This window comes from Tachypleus tridentatus, chromosome 10, assembly GCF_004210375.1.
Source record: "Tachypleus tridentatus isolate NWPU-2018 chromosome 10, ASM421037v1, whole genome shotgun sequence".
Lineage (NCBI taxonomy): Eukaryota > Metazoa > Arthropoda > Merostomata > Xiphosura > Limulidae > Tachypleus > Tachypleus tridentatus.
This window is the reverse complement of record NC_134834.1, coordinates 176,360,523-176,377,101: the sequence shown is the minus strand read 5'-3', so window position 1 is coordinate 176,377,101 and position 16,579 is coordinate 176,360,523. Positions and strand designations below refer to the sequence as shown.

The 16,579-nt window shown below is 30.0% G+C and overlaps 2 protein-coding genes across 17 annotated transcripts in view; one reads left to right on the top strand and one right to left on the bottom strand.

Moving 5' to 3' along the window:
* The window catches only part of LOC143230986 (uncharacterized), a 36,444-nt gene extending 22,592 nt beyond the window's left edge, over positions 1-13,852 (top strand). For 8 of the 13 annotated variants that reach the window (XR_013016728.1, XR_013016735.1, XR_013016731.1 and 5 more), the window contains 2 exons: positions 609-2,255; positions 11,715-13,852. Coding sequence is in view for 5 of the 13 variants with exons in the window: in XM_076465379.1 (XP_076321494.1) it covers positions 609-1,642 (1,034 nt within the window). In the remaining 8 variants the exon portion in view is untranslated. Of the gene's footprint in view, positions 1-608 lie in introns of all 13 variants that reach the window. The other 5 variants (XM_076465379.1, XM_076465383.1, XM_076465382.1 and 2 more) reach the window with 2 other exon arrangements.
* The window catches only part of LOC143230988 (uncharacterized), a 72,598-nt gene that overhangs the window by 32,212 nt on the left and 23,807 nt on the right, over positions 1-16,579 (bottom strand). For 2 of the 4 annotated variants that reach the window (XR_013016736.1, XR_013016737.1), the window contains exon 7: positions 15,953-16,577. The exons of the other annotated variants lie outside the window; for them this stretch is intronic. The gene's annotated coding sequence lies outside the window, so the exon portion shown is untranslated. Of the gene's footprint in view, positions 1-15,952; positions 16,578-16,579 lie in introns of those variants that run through there. 4 annotated transcript variants of the gene reach the window in all.

Here is a 16,579-nt window from a genome sequence, read left to right as displayed (position 1 = left end):
AACATTCTCTAAAGATATATGAAAGACAAACATGGGAGAAAAATCACTTAATTTTCCAAAACTGTGTAGCAGTAAAGAAATAATCTCTTGATTATAACTAATTAGAGTAAGGAAAGTGAAAGGAAAATAATAGTAGATAAATTGTCAGGCATATCAGTTGACTGAGTTCAACTAATTAACTGTTCTCATCAGGTGGCAAAAAATCAACAACTTAAAATGATAAAAATTGGGTTTTAATTCCTGTAGTGAACAGAGTGCAGAAAATCCATTGTGTAGCTTTGTAATTAACAATAAAGAAATTCATGGCCATATTTCAAGTTGAAATAATTGAAAATAGTATCATTAAAAACAGTAATTCATTATTTTTATGTCACCAACGTTAGTACATTGTAACAGAATCTGTCTGAAGAAAATGTTTCCATTGTTTCTTTCATAATTTGGATCATTTACAGGAATATTTCTTTACATAACTATCTTTATCAGTAGGAAATGAAATGAGTATCTTTCCATCTTCCAGGTATCTATATTATTCATACTTAACATGTTTTGTTTTATATATACCCTGTTTATTAGTAAGTTTATTTGTTATATTTATCTTTTGGTTATAGATCCATTGCCTTACATCGGCAACAATCATGGAAAGAAATTTCTTTTTACAAAACCAGAAAATGGCAGATCTCGGAAACCAAGCAACAGTGATGTGACTAGAAAAATATTTCCAATGGAAAATCACATAAAACAAAATTGCAATCTACATAATGAGAATAACACTTTCAGTTGTGTAGTCTGTGGCAAATATTTTCAGACAAAGAGTCTTCTGAAAAGGGATCAGAAGAAACACGCTGGATTAAAACAGTACAACTGTTTGAAATGTGGAAATCAGTATGCTAGAAATAGTAACCTAAAAATACACAAGAGGATACATACTGGGGAGAATTCATACAGCTGTGTTGTGTGTGGAAAAGAATTTATAAATAGCAGTAAATTAAGAATACATCAGAGAGTACACTCAGGGGAGAAACTGTACAAGTGTGAAATGTGTGGAAAGGAGATTGGAAGTAAAAACAGCTTGAAGATACATGAGAGAATTCACACTGGTGACAAACCTTACACTTGTGGTGTTTGTGGTAAGAAATTTATAAGTAATAGTTCACTTAGGAAACATGAGAGGTTACACAGTGAGAAAAAATATATTTGTGTTATTTGTGGAAAAGATTTTAGAAGTAGATGTCACTTAAAAATTCATCAGCAGATTCATAGTGGAGAAAAACTATATAGTTGTGATGTGTGCAGCAGAGAGTTTAGTACAAGTAATGATTTGGAGATGCACAAGAAAGTACACATTGGAGATAAATTACACACTTGTCTTCTGTGTAACAAAAAATTTGTAACAATTAGTAACTTGAAAGTGCATGAGAGGATACATACTGGGGAGAAACCATACAGTTGTATTGTGTGTAAAAAAGAATTTAGCAGAAATAACTATCTTAAAGTTCATCAACGAATACACACTGGAGAGAAACCATACAGTTGTGCTTATTGTGATAAGAAATTTGTTACAAGCAGTAGCTTGCAGGTGCATGAGAGGATACACACTGGAGAAAAAACCATACAGTTGTGTAGTGTGTGGAAAACAGTTTAGAAGGAATTGTCACTTAAAAATTCATCAACAGATTCACACTGGAGAGAAACCATACAGGTGTGCTGTATGTGGGAAGGAATTTGGAACAAGTAATGGCTTAGAGATGCATGAGAAGGTACATACTGGGGAGAAACCATACAGTTGTGCCCTGTGTAGTAAGAAATTTGGAACAAGTAGTAACTTGAAGGTGCATGAGAGAATACACTCTGGAGAGAAACCATACAGTTGTGTAGTGTGTGGTAAAGAATTTGGAAGAAGTGATCAATTAAAAACTCATCAACAGATTCACACTGGAAAGAAACCGTACAGTTGTGCAGTGTGTGGGAAGGAGTTTGGAACAAGTAATGCCTTAGAGATACATGAGAAGGTACATACTGGGGAGAAACCATACAGCTGTTCTTTCTGTAACAAGAAGTTTAGAACAAGTAGTAACTTGAGGGTGCATGAGAGGATACACACTGGAGAGAAACCATACAGTTGTGTTGTATGTAGAAAAGAATTTAGGAGAAATGGTCATTTAAAAATTCATCAGAGGGTTCACACTGAAGAGAAACGAGAGACTTGTGCCATCAAGGAATTTCTAGCAGATGACAACTTGAAAATGCAAGACAAGGTAATAATTGAGTAGAAACAACAGAATTCCAGTTCCTACTAACAGCATTATACAAACTCTTCATTTCTGGATAAAGAAAAACGATTATTTAACATCAAGTGCAGTGCTGAAGGGAGGATTATTTCGACCCTAAAAATTTTCTTACCCACCCAACTACTTTGTAGGATATTCTTAAGATATGCAAAGCCCAACCCCATTGTTTTGTTTGGCCCACACCACCATAGTATAGTGAAGTATTTTTGTGAAATTAATTAGCACGTGTTTTTTACATAAAATATCACTACAAAATAAACTAGTGTATGGCTAAGAATTTTTTACTAAAAAGTATTTTAAGAAACCTCAATATGTACATCCTGAAAAGAAGCAACTATTTTTAATTATGGCTTTTTGGGGATTTGACTTTAAAGATGTTAAATGCCAAAGTTACACAGTTGTTGACAAATATCATACCTGTACATCTTATCTACAGCTTGTATTCTCTGGTGATGTTTTATGCTAGTAGTGCATCCAAATTCTTAAACATACACTGCAAAAAATATGTATGTTTACCTTCTGTGTCTATCATCTGATGTTTTGTTGGACACAGTTTGTATCCTCTGATGTAGTTAAAGTGATTACAATTAACTGCAAAGATTAAGTTGCATATTTAATGCATGTATGGCAAAATAACTTAAGAGGCAAAACTTTGAGTTGTTCAGCAAGGACAAAATGTGAGAGTAACAGAACTTTTTCTGCTTTGTTCTTCATCTTTTCAAGAATTAGATTTAGTACTGTTTCAACATAATGAAATTTTGACACTCAAGGTAGAAGTGATCATTTATTTTTCCCTTGGCATTTCACTTTCTACTAAATATTGAAAGGTCCAGAACAGAGATAATGCATAAAATCTGAGTTTTCATTTGGTTATCTTTATTGCAGTTATTATTTTGTAATGGAGAACATCATGCCTTAAAGTTTAATGATAGTATATTGGATCAGAATAATTATTACAGTTGACAACTTAATTCTTGCTCACATTAGATACTGGAGGAAGCAACAGTTTTGGACAACTAACATTGTATGAATTTACAATGTTTCATTATAAAATAGTGGTGGCAAAGCTCACCAATACTATAAATATAATCAACAAATGTAATCAAAGAAAATATACCACAATATATTTTGATACAAATATGCTTCAGTTTAAATTAAAGCATATTTATTGACTTGCTTGCAGTCATATTATATCATGGAAAATGAAAACAATAAGGAACAATGTCAATTTTGTTTCAGTATCTTGATATGATTTACCTGTGTGAAATAATTAAATTTATGTTTTAAAATGTGATTGGTTAAATTGTGAAGCCTATATAAGTTACAAAGTTTACAGTTATTAAATTTGAAAGTTTATAAAGATGTTTATTCTGCATAAGTGAGACATTTACTTTATCACAAGATTGTCCATTTTGAATAAAATCATCATTATCAACTTAAAACATATTTTTAGATTGTTTAAATATTTTATTAAAATCATAATGTCCATGAATTAAAAGCGTTTTTAAAATCCAAAGAGATTAATACACTTATTATTTATACTTTCATGAACATAATCTTTAAGTGTTTGTAATGCATGAAGAGTAGATCTTTCTCTTAAATCCATATTGTGCATCATCAATTAATTTAAATTTCTCATTAAAGTAGGTCAATCTGTATTTCAAGATATTGTTAAATATTTTACCTCAAATGGGCAAGAGGCAGATGGGTATATAACTACTAGGAAGCATTATGTCTCTACCTTTTTTGCAGATGAGGATCACCTTGGCTTTTTTCCAAATTAGTGAAAAAATACCATTATTATAACAAAAATTTAAAACTTTAATAAACCAATTTTTGTTAGCTAAATATATTTCTTTGACAATAGGCAACATTAAATTATCATCTCCAGGAGCTTTATTGTTCTCCATCTCCCCGATAACTTTATTAATTTCATATTCTGTAATATTATCATCATTATATTCAAATCACTCACTTTTATCCTGTATCTTTGCAATGGCAAAAACCCATTCCAGAGGCCACTTGATCATAGTTCACCCATGGAAAGTGAAAATTAAGGATCTCATTAATAGCTTCATTTCTATTTTTTGTAATGTTCTCATCTTTATCCTTTATTTCATTAATCTGTAAATATTTTTTCTTTTTATCCATAATGGTTTTGTATGGAATACCAAAGGTATTATCATCAGGAATACTGGTTATAAAATTTCGTAAAGAATCTTTTTTAATAAAAATAATTAACATTTTTTAGTATTTTGCTTGATGTTTCCTATATTCCAATTTGTAATATTGTCTAAAATTAGTATCTTTAGTCATTTGAACTCTTCTCTGTAAAGCTCTCACTTTACTTCTGAAGATCCTTAGCTTATTATTCCACCAGTGAGCTTGTTTGTATCAAGAATCCTTTGTTATTTTTATTCCTTGAATTGTTTAAACAAAAAAAGTTTTTGAGTAATTTTTAATAAATAATTATCAATATTATCTTTATTGATTACCTCATCTTTAATCTCATTTATATATTCTTATTTCTATTTTCAGATCCAACCAATTAAGTTTATTAATATTTGTAAATTCACTGTTATTTATTTTTATATCAAAGTTTGAAAAATGCAATTCTAGCATATTATGATCACTATCAGTAATGCAATCAGTTACTTGAAAATGAATATAAAATTCATTATTATACTTTTCATGGCCAAATCAATCCAGCTTTCCCTTCTAATTGAGGGGAAAGTTGGTATAGAATCCGAATTATTAAGTAATATAAATTCATTTGGATCCATAAAATTAGTGACCGAGAACCCCCTATCATCAAGCGGCCTCTGGCCCCAAGCTTCCGACTGAGCATTGAAGTCACCTAGTATTAAAATAATTTCATTATTATATTTTCTAATAAGGTTTTGTAACCTATTAAGGTCATCATCAATGACTCCCAATGGGAAGCAATAGATACTAGTCACAATCATGTTAAGATTTCCATAAGTAATTCTGATACAAACCAAATTGTTTGTACAAAATAAAGCAATTCTCATACTTTGAGAAAAATGAGCTATATTTTGCTTAAAATAATAGGGTTCATTTATGGAAATAATATCCATACTTCTTTGTAGGATGTCATGATTGAGTTGCAGATTGGCTTTTTGCACCACTGCCAAATTAATGTGAGTAACAAAAAGAAAAAAATTTGAAACACTAGCCATAGTCAATACGTGAAATTATACGATCAATTTCCTTATGGTAAATCCTACAAACAGAATCCATACAAGAATGATTCACATAGAATTCTGTATTAAATTTTTTATGATTGAAACAATTTACACAATATGCTGATTTTTCAGTCTTTAGATTGGTGTCCCTCTTGTTCACATTTTAAACAAATTGCAACATTTTTATAATATTTGGCAAGATGTCCAAATTTTCCACAATTATAACAAATTGTAGGTCTTATATGTTCTTTAAATCCATACTTTCCCGAATTAAGTTTAAATTTATTAACTTGTATCAATTTGGAAAGTACAAGTAAGAAATATAATAAGGGATTCCACAAGAATCTAGTTTGGGTCCTATTTTGAGGAACCTTTACATTGATAGAATGCTAAAATTAAAGAGTACGAATAACACGTACATAAAAGCATTTGCTTATGACAAAATTATTTTAATTCAAGCAAAAGCTTCATATTTATTTACGTCATTGGCTGAGGACATATTAAATAAGGTCAACAATTGGATTTTAGACAGTAATTTACAACTTAATATAGATAAATCAAATTTCATTTTAATTTATAAAGGCAAGAATATTACGCATGTACTGACAATTACTATTAGTAATAAAAGAACTGAAATACTTGGGTATTATAATTGATATGAAACTAAATTGGTTATCACATCTTAATTATGTTAAAAGCAAAATAGTTAATATTATTTAAAAAGTAAAGCAGATTTCAAGAGCCACTTGGGGCCTGAAACCAAAAATTTTGAAAGATATTTATAAATTAGGTATAGACAAAATAACATACAGATATGAGATCTGGTTTGAACAATCAGAAAGGATTAAAAATAAAATTTTGCAAATTCAAAGAATTACAATATGACTGATTGCAAAGACCTATAAAACTGTAGCCAGTTTAACACTTAATACTTTAACAGGGATTCCCCTTTTAGATCTAACACGAGAAGTTGGTGTTAAGTTATACGAACTGTTTTATCTTAAACAAAATGTTAAAATAGAAGATGAGGTAATTGGATCAGAAAATACTGAAATTCTAATGGAGCTAAATTTAGCTCCTTGGATTAATCACAGTTTTAATTGGTACTATGATGAAGATTTAAAACAGTTTAGTAATAAATTTTATACAGATGGTTCAAAAATTAATAATAAAGTTGGGTGTGCTATATATATATTTATAATGATGAAATTAAAAATGAAAGCATGTTTAGGTTGAATGATAATACAGTATTTATGGATGAAATTTTTGCAATTTTTAAGACTTGATTTTATGGTAAATGATATTTATGAAGCTGCGATTTATTCTGATTCAAGGTCATCATTAATGGCACTTAAATAATAAAAAGATAATAATTATTTAGATAATAGAATCAAAGAATATATAACTTACAATAATCTTTATTACTTTTGTTTGGGTTAAAGCCCTCATTGGGATCATTTATAATGAAATAGTGGATCTTAAGGCTTAGGAAGCCACAGATAAAATGGACATTGATACTGAATTTGGCTATAGTAAGAAACAAATTAAAACAAAATTAAATAATGAATTATTGATTAATTGGCAGCAAATGTGGGACAACCCCTACGTTGGAAGATTTACTTATAAATATTTTAATAAAGTAAATTTTAACAGATGCAAAGGAGATTTTTATATGAATCAAATCTTAACAAATTATGAGGTTTTCCCAGATTATCAAGCGAGATTTCATAGAAAATCTAGTTTATGTTTGTGGAGAGATGGGAACACAAGAACATATAATTCTATATTGTAAAAATTATGACTATATAAGAAATATTTTCCTAAAAATTATCTTAACTGGGAATTTAAAAATTTACTGTTAGATATGAGAGCAGTAAATGGTATTAGATATATTATTTCTGCTATTTTGGAAAAGTTATGTTGAAATTTGTTTACTTCTACTTGTTTTTTTTTAATACTAAGTAAGTAACTTTGTTATATTACATTGTAATAATTTTGTATATTGTAAAAAAAATATTTTTATTATTGTTAGAATTATTGTATTATAAATAGATAAATAAAAAAGTCAGATTTGGCAACAAATCTTCTAGACAGAGGAAGTCTTATTAGTTCAATTTGCTGCACTGGCCGGGTTCATATGTTTTGATATTTGATTGATTTGAGCAGCATTGCTTCGCAGCAGCCTAGTCATTCTTTGAATACCCCATAAGGGGTGGGACAATAGTATTTTTGGTTGGTTTTACAAGATTGTAACAACTTGTGTTAGCCAAGTGATGGAATTGGATGTTAAGTAAGTTCCTGTATTGGAATATATTAATCATTTATGTGGTGGGACTCTGGTTTTCTTCAGTCTAAAAGGTATCCAGCTTGTGTGCCTTTAACTGCAGTGGAAATATTCAAATATTATAAATGTTGATGGTTTATCATTCCTTTTTGTGCATAATGTTTGTATTGTTAGTTTATAAAGCAAACACTAATGTTTATATCAAATACAAAAAGTTTGAAAAAGTGTTGGCTTGTGCTTTAAAAAGTTAACTTATGGACTAACACACAGGGGAAAACCAGTGTATGTGGTGAAAACTTTCCTACTAAAAATATTTAAAGAAACAATAATAGGTATATTTGAGGAGAACAAAAGTAATTTTAATATGTATAATAATGTGACCCTTATGACAGTATTAGTTCCTAGTTCTTGTTTTCAAATAGAAACAGCTTGCAGAATTGTTTACTTGAATAATGATTTGCATTAATTTCAACAAGTACTGTCATTGGTTGCAGAGAACTATGAAAATAAAACTTCATAAGCTAACCCTAAGTGCAAGGGTGGGGATTAAAAAGTGTGATAACTAAATACCATGCCATGAATTTTTACACAATATCATTAAACATGGTATTTAGTTATATTATTCATTTTACCACATATTTCTGACTTCGCAACAGTTCATGGTTGAAGTAGTGAAATATCTGATACAGTACAAAGGGAGGATGAAAACACTGTGTGTATTTGGTAGGTTCTAGCAGGTACGTCAATTAACATTGCTTTGGCATGTCTGATTCCGAGTGAAACTGACTTTTTCAGTTCACGGATATCTTGAATGTAAATACTTTTGTAATATATCTGGTTTTTGTACACAACAGACTTGTATATTTTACTAAAAGTTCCTACATTTCATGTAAATAAACATGGTAGATTTAGAATTAGTCAACATTCCTTCTGCTTTTCTGGATTGGTCCATTAGACTGACCCCATACATATGCAGTTAATTTTTAAGTAGTTCTTGGGAATTATGTTAGAAACCTTGATGGGAAGAAATGTTATTTTATATTTCATCAATATAACACGTGTTATGTTGGTTAAGTTTAAATGTGACAACAGCATTTCCACAAACTAGGTAAATCACTAAAAAATATTAATTTGTTTCTTCATAATTAGATTGTTTTTGCACACTCATAAGATATTATTTACTTACATTCATCTGTACATTTACTCTAATTTCATCTTTTTTTTTGTATACGTAGTCTGTTTTAAGGATTCAATCATAACCCATATAAAACATGACTACAGTACCAATGAACAAGTTAGAGAGTAAAGGCTGTTATTCTTTGACACATATATTGCTAATGACTTTAGTCAACAACACTGAATTCTTGCATAGTAAGCTTATCTTGAAACCTAGAATTAGAAGTAGTTCACAACATTTAGCTTTGAAGTGGTGATTATTTCAACAGATAGATGGAATAGTTTTGCTATGTCCTGATGTTATCTTGTCTATGCACTGAAGTATTGAGACATCATTCGTTTCTGTCAGGAAGAAAGTTAGTGATCTGATAAAATCACTTTATATCAGAAATGTATTTTTAAATTTTTTTCTGACATCTGTTTATACCATAAAATCTCCTTCTTTGATGTATTTTAATGCTATTCATTATGCTACATAAATTCTTGAATAATTTGAAAGTATACAGTATATCACATACAGAAAAATACACTTTCAAATATCATTTCCACAAGATGGAAATTAACAAGCAGTATCAATCAGTTTTCCAGGTATCTATATTGTTTAAGATATATGTGTATATATTTTTAAGGTGATATTAATATATTGTGTACTTTATCATATACAGAGTAACATAAATCGTATATATATGCATGTGTTTAATTGCAGATTCAACAACATACACAAACAACAGCTGTGGAGAAGTTTCTTTTGAGAAAAACACTTAATTTAAAAGAATATTAAATTAACTACATTTAAATTTAGATCTGAAAATTTTAGGAGTGTTCTAAAGAACCTGGAAATAATTTGTTTCCTACAAGTGATGCAAATATTTACATCTACCTTTTTAATTCTTGATCCAAAAACATTTGTGGAAAGCTTTCTGGGTGTTGCAGTAAAACATTTGAATACTTCACTGCAAACAATATTAAAATCTCAGAAGCAAAGCAGTGGTAATAATTGTTGATGGAAAATAATCTGAAAAATTCTCCACATTACACACAACCATAACAACTTAATGAAAGAGAAATTAGAAATGCAAGTTCATGAAGAGAAACTAAACTTGTGCAAAGCATTTAAAAGAAATATTGCTATACGATACAACATAAAACATACACTGTGGAGCAGTTATGATTACAGAATTTACTGTTAAGTATTAGTTATCTCCTTAAAATGGACTTCCCTAATATTTGGCAAAAAACAACTTCCTAAGAAGTATTTGAAAGCTATAAGTAGATGCATGCTCACGACAACAAAATTGCTGTTATAGAAAATTTTACACTGTTAAAACTTATTGAAACAATGTTGGGTTATCTTTAGTAGAAATGAACCATGCATAAAAATGTGTGTAGCAAACAAATTAGAACTTGATAGGTTTACACTAATGGGATAGAAAAAACCTAGCAATGTTGTGTAATGTTAACTGAAACCTGCAAGATTTAATTAATTATGGGGAAGAAACAATTTACCTCTCGTCTGACAGGGTATTCACACACAAACACACATTATATGGTTATTGTAAGAAAAGATTTTCACAGTACAAACTCAATTTAAGTCCAAATAAGCCAGTCATTTGAAAAAAAAGTTGTCCAGATGTTACAAAAGACATACTTTGTAATGTTTGTCAGCTGTTTGTGACAATATTTCTATCCTCATTTGTTTATTTGCTTCCTATTGGCACAGCAAGAAATCCTGAATTCGATAATCATGGTAGGCATGGCTCAGGTAACTTTTGTAAATTTCAATCATTTACGTATTTATAAATTGAGTTGTGGAAATTTTAGGGTAATTTTGTTTAAGTTAATTTGTACTAGCAAGTCACATTACTCTTTAAATTAGGTTTAGTTTCTCTTTATTATGCTTTGTGTCATTGATTAAGGTTTATAAAACCTCTCCCTGGAACCTTCAGAGCTGGAGTATTACAGGACATTTAAGTTTATTTATTGTTTTGTAAAGTTGTAAGGATATTACAGGAAGATACAAGTAATTATATTTTCTGTACTTTTGTGCATAATTCACTTTTCAACATGTAGTTTATTAGATTTTTACTTTATAAAGAAGCTTAGAGGTAATGTATTTATGAATTATTTTGATATGAAATCATAATTTGTTGATTAAAAGAAATGGATTTATAGCTTAGTATAATTACAAAAACTTTTATCATGTTTGCCAACATTATTGAATCTCTTTGTGAAATTTTCACTTAAAAATGACAAACGAATTGTGCAGTAACTTCTACAAGAATAACTGTAAAATTTCAACAGTAATAATTACAACTGATGATTGTCACAATTTTGTGTAATAGATAAACTACAAAAAGCATCACTGCACACCTTGCCTAGCTGTTTGTTGGAACATAAATAGTAGTTGTGTGGTGTAATTTACTAAAGACAGTATTATGATCATCTTACAGTAAAATTTGGTTACATTAGGGATTGAAGTAGCCTGATATACAAAAGAATACTGTGGATTATACCTTAATCATATTTTGTGTGTGCATAGTTTATAATTAAAATGTTTTTATATAATTATTTATGACTAAATCTTCCATATTAAATAGTAGGAAATCTTTAATATGACTTGTGTAAATAAAATACTAAGCAATGTTGACAGTACTCATATTTTTATATATATATATATACAGGGTGGCCCATAAGTCCCTACCCATCCATACGTTATATTCAATTACGCATGTATTATAAAATTTTTCTTTTTTTTTTCAGAGAAATATGGCCAATGTAAGCTAATATTGAGGAAAATGTCTCATAGAACATGGCATTGTGTAATATTATGCAGTGAGAATGAGGGACAGCACACAGATACACTGGATAGATAAGATATATGGATGGGTAGGGACTTGCAGGCCACCCTATAAGGATTTCCTGACCAAGAAATTTTGTGGATAACGAAGTTTTAAAGAAAATCATCTGATTTATTTGACCATTTAAGTGAAAAAAAAATTAATTTTTGGATGTAAATCTTAACAAATGAGAATAAATGGAACTGTTAGTCAAATGTGTTAATAAACCTTTTTGTGTACCTGTAAAAATGATCCTTGAGTGTACATTCTGAAATCATGCTGTTTACATTATAAAGTTTTAAATTCCATGTGTGTTTTGTTTTTGGCATCATTCCACAGTACTCTGAAACTTAGTTTTATTGTACCTTAAAAAATTACTTCTTGGCATGTTCCAAAATTGTTTTTTCTTCTGTTACCACTATCCCATGTTTTGATTGCGATGTGAAGCAGAGAGGGAACTTTTGTTTAATAACATATTTCTTGAACTTAGAGGTAAACATTTTCTCTGAGTTGTAGAAATGTATGTAATGGGATTGACCTTCACATAATATAGCTCCCATGGCTGAAAGGGCATTACCTATATACATTATTCTTGCCTCAGCTTAGAATGAAGTTAATTTTGAGTGCAAGTGCTCAAGGAAATGGCATGTGCAAAATCTCAAAAGCAGACACAAGAAACAATTACTTTATGCAGAGAAGTATATCTGTCTATCCACTAGAAATATAACATTTTTATTGCTGTAGATACAAACAAACAATCATTTTGATGCATTTTTACATAAAAGTAACAACATACTTTTACTAGAAATTTGATATAAACAAAATATGATTGAAACCTGCAAGTATTTTACCCTTTTACAACCAAAATATCTTTGTTCAGGTATGATCAGTAATTTTTTTACTTTGTAGGTGTTTGTGTATTTATTCTACATCCTCGTAAACAGGATGTAATCAAACCTATTTTGATCTAATCACAGTCTCACTAAAAATTACACACTACAGCAATCATACAAATAAGCATGTTTGGTAAAGCCTCTGTATTATCTCTCCCTTTGTATGTAGGTGGTACCCAAGTGGGGAGGTATGATGTTGAGGTTTTTATAAGCCAAAAGAACATCTTCCTTGGAATATAGTACAGAACTCTGACACAAGTAATGTGGCACATAATGGTACCATACGTTTCCTATTCCCTTAGTTAATAAATAAACATGTTGAATTCTTTCAGCATAAAAAGTTGATAAAGCAAGCACAATTACTTGTCCTTAATTTAGTTGAGAATAGTCTAGATCCATTTCAGATATCATAAAGCATGTTTTCTTGCAACAATAACTGCAATTTCACTAATGACGTATTATTGTTTGTTTTTGAATTTCGTGCAAGGCTACACGAGGGCTGTCTGCACTAGCTGTCCCTAATTTTGCTGTGTAAGACTATATGGAAGGTAGCTAGTCATCACCACTCACTGCCAACTCTTTTACCACAAAATAGTGGAATTGACCATCACATTATAATGCCCCCATGGCTGAAATGGTGAGCATGTTTTATGCAACGGGGATTCGAACCTGCAACCCTCGAATTACAAGTCAAACGCCTTAACCCACCTGGCCAGGCTGGGCCCCATGGTGTATTAAAACAGACATGTATTCTAATAAGGAACTGTACCTGTACTCAAGCAAGAGTCATCTTGGGTCAAGTGAGTTAGATATGAGAAAGGAGCAGCCTGACTGTTTGTTTAGGTTGTTTTGTATAAAAGACCAAGCTCTCCCACATAAAACAGACCCAAAATGAGAGAAATTTCAATATTTTAGTTTGTAGCAGATTCATTTTCAGAACTGATTTTAATTTGAGAGTTTATTCTCTGACTCTAGCACCTGTATGTTGTTTTAAATGTATGATCTGTCTGACATAGTTCATTTATCTTTGTTTTGTGAGGAATCCCCCCCCCCATCTATTGAATGGTAAAATTTATAAAACTATGTTTAGTCAGTTTGGAGGCATACAAGTAATTGTGGATATAAACATAAAATAAATAATGTTTGTTAATAAAGGTTTACTGTTTTACTTCTCTGCCTTGCTTTTCTTGATAACTTTAATTTTGTACACTTTCTTTCGAAGCTATAGGTTTGGAGTAATGCCTGTTGTTTCGAGTTTTATTTATTAGTACCACAAAACATGTTTAAGAATAGTTTTGATACTGTGACTAAAGAAGTTATTTTTTCAGAGTTCAATCCAAAAGTACTTTTGTTCCATTTAGTCTTAACTGCTGACTCATTTATAAATCATGATTACAGCATATTACTTTCTGAGATCAGGAAGAACATGTTTTAGAAAATAAGGAGATAAGGACAAGATCTTGCTGCGTGAAATAGCCCATTCAGAGCCCTCACTGTGACCAAGGGATTTCACTAACCCTGTTCAGAGATGTGTTTATTATTTTATTCATTACCTACATTTATTCATTTATTTACCTACATGTAAAACTATAGAATGAGGGGTGATGAGAACAGTAACTACTCAAAGTATTTCAGAACAACTGAAGAATCAAGAATTCCAGTAATATTACTGCTTTATTAAATGGTATAATTTGGTCACTTCCATATTGATTGTTTCACTTACATCATTTCTTTACTTATTGGAAGAGAGAAAGGCCAATGTGGATTAGAGTCCAACTAATATTCTCAGGAGCTCCACCCTTTAAGCAAAAATTTAAAAAAATTATGCTTCTTTTAACATTATTGTGTTTCTTGATTTACTACTTAAAATAACATGCCATTTTTCTGCAGAAATATCTATCTATATCATTTGTTTAATTAAAAGATAATCACTACCAATTAAAGGCTTATTCCATTTGTCATGTAAAGTAATGAAATAAAAGCAACAAGGTTAATGGTAAATTACATTCTTTTAACTACTTTTAATATCATATGCATGTGATGATTACATGCTTCACTGCACACACGTTGCTGTAGCTTTAGCAAGTACTTTATTTCATTAACATTTAAAGTTTACGAGCAGTGAGCTTTGGTTTCCCATAATTGTTGACAAGCTTTTATCCAAGTTCAATAGAAGTTTGTGCATAAAACATTTGTAATGATATTGTCTTTATAAAAATTCAATATAATCATGAAAATACTTTTATTCTTTAAAACAGAATCAGATTAAATGCTATAATTATATATTCTATGCATTTAGCTCATTAAGTGATTCAAACATCATATTTATATTTCATTGCTAACATAATTATGAATTTAATAAAATAACATAAAATATATAAACTTTTATTTAATTAATCCTTAATTTCATAAAAATAATTTTAATTTCTCTCAAAATGCATACATTTCATAATTGTTTCTCTTTCAAGAATGACTTCTAAAAAGCCTCGTGGCAAGAAGGAAATTGGTAAGTACTTCTAAAAGAGATAAATAGAGGAAATGCCTACTTCAACATCAGTCAGGCAGATTTATTCTATTGCTAAATGTGATAATTTACACTGAGAATCAAACAGTGATAACTGAAGATGAAGCTCTGTCTTAATCATCACCTGCATCCCACAGTTCATTAGATATTGCCCATGCAGTAAACAGTGACCTCACTGAACTTGAAAGAATAAGATTTCTCTCACATGTTTGGAAGCCAAAGGAAGAATGTAAACTACAGAACTGGAAAGAAAGTTGTAGAAAAGTAAAACTATCTCATTTCAGAGAATTTAAATGAAAACTATAGTGATATTTTCCCAGGAGGATGACTGTTTCATTTGTGAATTACAATAAGTTTGGTGAGCTCCTGCACAAGCATGAAGCAAAACATTGTCATCAGAATATTGTTCAAAAGTCCATAAACTTCCAAAAACAGGGTGAAAATCCTTCAATGAGAATTGATGTAAATATAGATGAAATAAATCAAATAATAAAAGGAACTGCAGGATTCTTTCAAGATTTACATGCTTTGCACGGTATCCAACACAACAGTATAACTGATTTTGCTACACTTCCAACTTTAAATAAGGGAATTTTATTGCTATCTTACAATTATTGGCTGAAAAGATGAATCTTAAAAAAAACTATCTTACTTCATACCTAAAGAATTCTAAATATATACACACTGATATCCAGGATGAAATACTGCAAGTGATACTAGACTTGAAAAGAAAATTTGTTTTAAATGATTTAAAGGATTTTACAGCTTTCCGAAATGACAGATGTAGTTACCTCAATAAAATGAAGTTCTTTTGGTCTGATTTTGCTTTCGGCTGAATTGAAGAAATCAGAGGAAAAACCTATAATTCATGAAATGCAAACTGACACTACACCTTTAAAACGAATAACAGGTGTAGTTATTGCTGAGAAAATAAAGCATTTCATCAATATTAGTGATTACCAAGGACAGGCTTATGACCCAACACCATAGAATGAAGAAGGCAACCTTGATAGTCAGCATCTAGGACAATAATTTTTATGTCCTCAAACTGTCCTATTTGTGCACAACATTCAGTTTGCACAATGCTCAATACATGCCAAGAAGTTTATATTTTGGTAATTATTTAAAAAATAAACTTTCTGAGAAGCAGTAAGGAAAGACTAATATATTAAAGTTAAAGTTTTGTATTTCAAAAGATCAAATATTTATAATACCTTTGAAAGACTACATAAAAGGCTTTTCAATTTTGCAGCAGAAAATGATATTGTAGAAAGTTTACCAAGGCAATGTAGGCAACAGTAACATGAAGAAAACACATCAGCTGAATCAATAAAAGATTATTGAAAGAGTCCACTGCAACTCCACATTTCT